Source organism: Cyprinus carpio, chromosome B6, assembly GCF_018340385.1.
Source record: "Cyprinus carpio isolate SPL01 chromosome B6, ASM1834038v1, whole genome shotgun sequence".
Classification (NCBI taxonomy): Eukaryota; Metazoa; Chordata; class Actinopteri; order Cypriniformes; family Cyprinidae; genus Cyprinus; species Cyprinus carpio.
This window is the reverse complement of record NC_056602.1, coordinates 659,656-667,349: the sequence shown is the minus strand read 5'-3', so window position 1 is coordinate 667,349 and position 7,694 is coordinate 659,656. Positions and strand designations below refer to the sequence as shown.

General features: G+C 39.0%; 1 protein-coding gene across 1 annotated transcript; it reads left to right on the top strand.

The window, feature by feature from the left end:
- The first annotated feature begins 2,467 nt into the window (after nt 1-2,467).
- Nucleotides 2,468-7,372, top strand: LOC122137603 (protein FAM83F-like). The gene is made up of 4 exons (XM_042725274.1): nt 2,468-3,054; nt 5,068-5,232; nt 5,766-5,887; nt 5,961-7,372. Exons 1-4 carry the CDS (start codon nt 2,599-2,601, stop codon nt 6,586-6,588), a joined length of 1,371 nt encoding a protein of 456 aa, XP_042581208.1. The 5' UTR covers nt 2,468-2,598; the 3' UTR covers nt 6,589-7,372.
- The last annotated feature ends 322 nt before the right edge of the window (nt 7,373-7,694 follow it).

The window sequence follows — 7,694 nt, the reverse complement described above, 5'->3', positions numbered from 1 at the left end:
TCAGGTAGGGTTATTAAAGTTAACTAAAACTAGTGAAAACATTTCTGTTAATTGAAATAAAGCTGAAATAAAATAACATAGTCCTAAAAGCAATTCTATGAATGGAGAAAAACTGAATAAAATCACATATATAAAATTAACAAGTAGCCCTATTCGTGAAATATACTGTATTTGTGAAATATTCACAGATTAAATTAAAAACAAGTTCATGGAAGGGAAATCAGTCAGTTTTCTATATTTTGAAAAGCACAATGTTTTTAGGGGTTCCAGTGCAAATAACTATTATTATTATGATTATTATTCTGCCATAAAAGTGATTGTGCAGACCAAACTGTGAGTTCTAGAGGGTTGAAACTTGAACAGATGACAGAGCTGAAGAATCTGGGAAGACACTGGCAAAAACTCACTTTTTTTTAAATTGCATTATATTTTGATTTATTTCTTTATTTTTATTTGCAATTTTACATAAGGTATTTTTAACCATGCAGCCAACGTCAAGAGTAATGTGTTAACATAGCATTTAGTGATTTACTGTGTTCAGAGGCAGGAGGAAATATGCAAGATATCTGCAAATTATAATGAAAAAATAATGTGAAGATTCATGTGGAAACAGAGCTATTGTAACGTGGAGTCAGAGACATTCGGATCCAATTGCAGTATATTTACTGGGGAATGGTCAGACAGGCAGTAATCAGATAACAGCGTCAAGAATGTCAAAGGATATCCAAAATCCGTAACAATACCAGGCAGAGGTCGGGGCAGGCGGCAGAGAATCACAGGCAGTATAAACAATCCAAGATCAGACACAGAAGGAACAAACACAAGGAAACCGCTCAGAAATGTCAGACTGGGCTAAACAAGACTTCACAATAACTCAGAGTCCAAACACAGTATATATAGGGGAGTGGTAATGGGGAATATTAGCCCTAGGCACGGGATTATGAGAAACGGAGTTCATGGGCACTCCAGCTGACGATCATGACAGCTATCATAAGGTCTGATTTGTCATAACACATTTATTGTGGCCAACAGAATTCATGAAAACGCATAAATATGATCTGAAAGGCTAAGTGTTTTGTCATTCATCAAGTTGATTTCTCTGAAAGGAAGTGGAAATATGAGCTGGACGTCCTGATTCTCTTTCCCTTCAGCGCAGTCCAGGATCAGCTTCTGCACAGAGACTGTTTTTCCAATGCCAGCGACTTTTCAGCACGGGGCATAGAGGGGTCACTCCTCATAGACACACAGCTGGACTCTGCTTCTGATCTCTTCTGCTGAACTGAACTGTAACAAAGAATCCTTCGAACTAATTACCATGTTGATACAGAAACCATAAAGTTACATTTATCCTGAAAGATTTCACAGCAAAAATACTTTACTTGATTAAAGAAAACAGGAACTATCAATCAGAGGGCAGAAGGCATTAAGCAGATTGTGTACAACAGGTTGATCCGCAAAGCTTTGATCATGGTTATAATTTATAGACCCTAGAAATCTCATATATAACACAGTAGACCAATATATTCATAAAAATACTTTATAATAATTGTTTACACAATATTACAAAAAAAAGTTTACTATAAGATATGAGAGAATATATATATATATATAAAAATATATATATATATATTTTTGCCCTTTTTAGGGTCAGTATAGTAAAAAAAATAAATAAATAAAAATTGGTTTCTTTATGTTTTTGCCCTTTTTAGGGTCAGTATAGTATGCAATCCTCCTGGAGCAAACTCTTGATCTCGGGTGTTTGTGTGTGACTCATGATGAAGCTGAACAGACAGAAGAGAGAGATCTCTGAGTGAAATGATGAACTAATCGTTCACAGAACCTGCTGAACCACGGTGGTGTTCACTCAAATACACACAATGTCTTATGTTTACAACACAAACACTAAAATGAACCACAGTCAACACAAATAAGCAACGAACAAGCACTTCATTTGCTTAAAAAAAAAATCAAACACTTTAAAGAACAAAAAATATGAACGGGGAAATCAGCTGCAGAGTCGACACACCTGCACTTCTACAGGTTATAAATAAAAAAATAAAACCACATCAGAGTTAAAGTTGCTGGTCTGGTCTGATTTGGATAAGGAAGGAAACAGGAGAAAGTGAAAGAATGACACTGATAAAAATAAAAACCTATTTAAATCATCTTAAATCACAAACTTTCCAAACAACTACAACTAACAAAACAGATTCAAAATAAACAAATAATTCAATTTAAACAAACCATCAAATTCACCCATATGTTCACTTAACGTGAACTAACAAATATAACTAACAAATCAGATTCCAGATTTTCATATATTGTCCTCCTAACAAACCATACATCAATGGAGAGATTATATTTAGAAATGAATGGTAAATTATAATAAGTCATAGACTGTATAATATGCACAGTAGGAAGTTCTAGTTGTTTTTTGGACTGAAGTTCAGCCCTCCTGTTGGATTAATGCCGAAACAAAGGTCAACTTCCAACGCATTTCTTGTGAACTCCGCCCACGGCAGAAACACACCTGGCCGCGGGCTCGCAGCGAGCTCAGGTGAGGCATTCAGAGCGCGTGAGGCGAGGTAGCGGCGCGTCATGGCGGAGTCGCAGCTCTTGTGTATGGAGGACGGGCTCATGCCCCCCGCGGTGCCCGAGTCCCGGCCGCAGTTCTACTACAGCGAGCAGCACCGGGTGGCCCTCGAGCGCCTGATCACCGACGGAGACGGAGCCTTCAAGAGCCTCCTGAAGGACGAGAACAGCCAAGACTTCCTGTCGGCGCGGGAAATCAAGACCATCACCAGCAGCTTCGTTAAATACAAGTCCGAGGAAGACAACGGAGGAGCGTCAGCGGGTCAAGACAAACGAGGCGACGCCGGGTCACTGCGCTCCACGTACTGGCCGCAGATGTCGGACACCGAGGTCCCGCCGCTGGACATCGGCTGGCCCTCATCGGGGCTCTTTAAAGGGGTCACCCGGGTGGCTGTGCACACACACCCGCCCAAAGAGAACAGCCCGCACATCAAACTAATACACCAGCAAACCAATACAAGAGCCCTCCTACATCATTGTTATATGAGGCAGGTTTAGGTAGATTACTTTCGTTTTTAAGTTACTGCTACTGCGGTAAATAATAACACATTAAGAAAAGGTGCCACGGTTTTATTATATTATATTGTATTTATTATTTTAATATAAAGGCCTATTTCCGCCTCATTTAACCCATAAAATCAGTTTTGTTTGTATAAATGAATGTATTTAGGTTGATTCAAACCAGTTAATGGAGATGTTGCCATTTTTCATTGTACTAACATAGTGACTAGTCTGATAATTATGATAAATATCTATAAGGGGATTCCTCTTCATCATTATAATGCTCAGTTTCATTTTCTCTTCTCTTGTGATCATTATCAGAACATGACACTCCTTACATGTCAGGTATCTAAAGATGTGTCTCATGTGATTGTCATCTAAATTAAATGGTTTATAATAGTAGACTTCCCTGAAAGTAAAAATTTACTGAAATTTACAGTGAAACTTTACCATAAGAATTGGTAGCAACATTTTATGCATTACATATTAAACTTAAACTGACAGTGAAATGTATATTTCATTAATTGGAATAAGGTTAATGAAACAAATTACTGAAATCTGTTTTTTATATTTACACTGTAAAAAAATGTACTAGTTATTTTCTGCCATTAGGGTTAGACCCTATACACATAAAACCCTTATGTACACAACTGATCAGGAAAAAAAAAAAACTAAGAATAAACAGTAATTTCAATGTAAAACCATCAACTGTGAGCCATCACACAGGAACCTGGAAATGTCAACTTACGCTTTTTATCTGTAAATAATAAAGATGACTTGTTTTTAACATTTAAAAACTTTGTAAGTGTAAAATTACATAGATTTTCAGGCCTCATCAAACACTGGAATGTGTTTTGTTGGCTGTATTTGAGACTGTCACATACTTTCACAGGCACTAGGACGTGTTTATATAGGAGGATCCCTCTGGCCCAATGAGAATAGACTATAGCCTACAGGACCTGAGTGAGGCCCACATGTCACAGATCCCTCTGTTTCTCATCTCCTGCAATGCTGGATGCTTTAAGGTCTTGTTCAGACTTGATCAGAAGGTCTGATTCTTCAGCCTCCAGTTCTTGAGGAATGACTGTAAATGATCTGGAATCACTGACTCACTGAACGGAAAACTTAACAAAACATCCGTCATGTGAAAGAAGCTGGAAGTGTGTGTAATAACGTGCTGAGCTGATCAGTGTGTCATGAACATCATCTCACAAATCATCTCCATTGTCCGTTTGCAAATCTCTTGTTTTCATATACGGGGAAATCAGTCTCAGCACAGCAGGCCGGTCTCACCGGATTCCAGAGCCAGGTTCTGCTAACAGCAGCAGAATAAACAATAAGTTTACTCCTGCTGGATTTATTGAGGCTTTACAAAAAAACTAAACAAAGATATCAGCTGGAAGATCAGAAACAGTCTGAATAAGAGAAAGTGAAAGCTGCACAAAACACATCTCTGTGGGCGTAAATCAGCAGCTCTTTACATTTACAATCTGCAGAGTTCCTGTAATCCTGATCAACACTCGTCTTTTCTGGAAACCTCTGAGAGTGTGAAATATATCATAGTATCAAGAAGTCACATGATGCTTTTTTGTGAGGAACAGACCCAAATCTAAGTCGCTATTCACTAAAAATCTCAAGTTTCATTTGCATTCAGATTAAAAAAATGATGCATTGTGCATTACGTTCAGTGAGATGTTTAGTGATCTACAGCAATGATCTCAAAGAACAGAACCACAAACGGCTCTGAAATGCTTTGACAAACAGGCTTTCTTTTCTGTATTGACACATTCTCCGTTGAAACAGAAAGCAAGGATGGGAAATTTTAAAAATGACCCGCAGGCTTCAGTTCCATCAGATGAATCGTGATTTATTCAGAGGCAGATGATCAATGTTCTTGGTTGATTTTCCCAAAAGAGAAGGTTTAATGTGACTGCTGATGAGAATGAACGAAGCGTGTGTCTGTGTTTTGTCCAGGTCGTGGCTATCGTGATGGACCTGCTGACCGATCTGCAGATTCTGCGGGATCTGTTCGAGGTGTCCAAGCGCGGTGTGCCCGTCTACATTGTGCTGGACGAGCAGGGAGCGCCGCACTTTCTGGACATGTGCAGCCGGCTGAAGGTCGGAGAAAGAGAGCTGAAGGTACACAACTAAACCATAAAAACATGTCATTTCTTCAAATAAAATAAACATTAACATCTTCAAGAAATGACTAAAAACACATCTTTTCCATCTTTATTTAACTCTCTAACTCTAGCACTGTCTATTCTTTTTATAAACATTTTATTTTATAAAAAAAAGTCCTCTTAACACTTGCAATCTCTATTCATTTTCTATTCTGTCTACTTCTTTTCTTTTTATTTACTATATAAAAAAATAAAATAAACAAAAACAAAAATACTTAGGCTAACCAAGACTTGTCACAGCACTTGCTTATTATTTCTCTTTTGTTAGTTTTGGTTGCTTCTATTGTCATCATTTGTAAGTCGCTTAGAATAAAAGCATCTGCTAAATGACTAAATGTAAATGCATATTTAAATTATTTTAAAATATATTTTGGCCGAAAAAAACTTTGTTTTGCCATATGAGTCTAGTCAAGACCCGGCCACTTAGACATTATCTATAATTTCAGCTCATTTCGGCTTCAGATGTTTAATGGTTTGTGTTTCCGTCAGAATGTCCGGACTCGGACCGTAAAGGGAATCGGGTTGAATCTGTCCGTGGGGAGAATCCCGGGAAACGTCCACAGCAAGTACATGCTCATCGATGGAGATAAAGTCATGTTTGGAACGTACAGGTGAGCGAGAGTTACCTGAATACAGTCTGACAGAAGCCTCTTCATATCTCACGCTGTGTCTGTGTCAACGCAGTTTCTCCTGGAGCTCTTCTCGAATGGACAGAAACATGATCACGGTGATGTCAGGGCAGGTGGTGGATTTCTACGATAACGATTTCCGAGAACTTTACGCCATCTCAGACAAACTGGACCTCTTTAAGGAGTTTAACATCACTAAGCCCCAAACAGGAACGGTGTCGCGGGCCGCGGTGCCCAAACGCCCCGAAGCGGCCACTTCACGCTTCCAGGTCAACCTCGGAGATGTGAAAGTGCCTGCACACAAGTACCACAATCCCAAATACCTGCTAGCGCTCGGACAGATCCCGGGACGCACGGAGCCGCTACAGGACTTCCTCAATAAGATGGAGCCGCCCGATCCGGGTCAGCAGGACCTGGAGAATCCCACAGAAGAGCTGGAGAACATCACACCCGCTGCCTCTCCGCCCGAGAAGAAAGAGTCCAAGAAGCTCAAAATACTGACATTAAGCACAAAGAAAGGGAAGAAAGGGAAGAAGGACGAGAAGAGTGATGAGGTTATTGAAGAAAACACTGCAAACCCTTCAGACGAGGCGTCTAAACACACGCTCACCAGAGACGAGACGCAGGACAGCCTCAAGAAGAAGAAGAAGAGCAGATTCATGAGCTTTTTCAGAAGAAGCTGAATGAGGGTTGTTTTAATTATACCCGCTGTTTTTAACTCCTGAAGACTGTTAACCCTCATGTTTACAGAACCGGTGACTCCTGGTGTGTTTGTGCTGTGAAACGCTTCTCAGCTCTGTGTTCAAATGTTTGATTGTGATAGTAAAACCTTCTAATGATGTACAATTCTTGATAAGGAAACCAAGTATTGTCTAAATTACATTAAAGGGGAAGTTTAGGGGTAAAACTGTGTTTCAGATATCTATCATTCTGGAAACCTGTGAAAAAGCGGGAAATGGTGCATAAAGAGAGGATGGTTGCACTTTTATTTTACAGTACATGTACTGACAGTGTTCATACATTAGAATGTAATGTAAGGTATGCGGTATGGTTAGGTTTAGGGGTAGGTCCAGGGTCATTACCTAGTTATTGTAATTACTTAGTATGTACATGTGGAAGAGAACTGTACGATAAAGTGCTACCAAGACTAGGTTTATTTGTGTACTACTTCTCACAGTTTTTCCCAGCTAACAGAAAAATTTCTTTCAAGATTCTTTCAAAGTTATGAACAAACGTTCTTCCAGCTCATGTTTGTTCAAAGTTAATATCTCCTCTTTGATAATGTTTTCAAAATGTTAGTTATTGTGTATATGTCATCTGTAGAATGTCGGTGAAACATTTTAGTTGGACGTCTGTGCTACACACATTTTTCAAATGTTGCAACTTGTTCAGAGAACATTTAAAGTAACGTTCCCATAATGTTTGCAAAATGATTTCACGTTAATAAACTGGAGGCTTTGAACTTTCAGAGAACATTCAGAAATGTTTACAAAACTGGGAAAGTCAGCAAACCGTTGTGATAGCGTGTCAAATCAGCTGTACGGGATCTGCATTATATCATTCACTTCTAAAATGTCAAACTGAATTTTATTTTAGGCTTTGGTCAAGTCTGTAACCAAAGTTGTTGTGTAATCATTTTTTGCTAACTTCCTCTTGGCTTCAAACACAAACACCAGTGCTCTTTAAATCCACCTACTAATTACACATCAGCCAATCCGATGTCAGATGAGCCAGATATACAGAATGATTGACAGGTGAAGAAACTCAAAAGTAGTTTCTGATGCGCTCA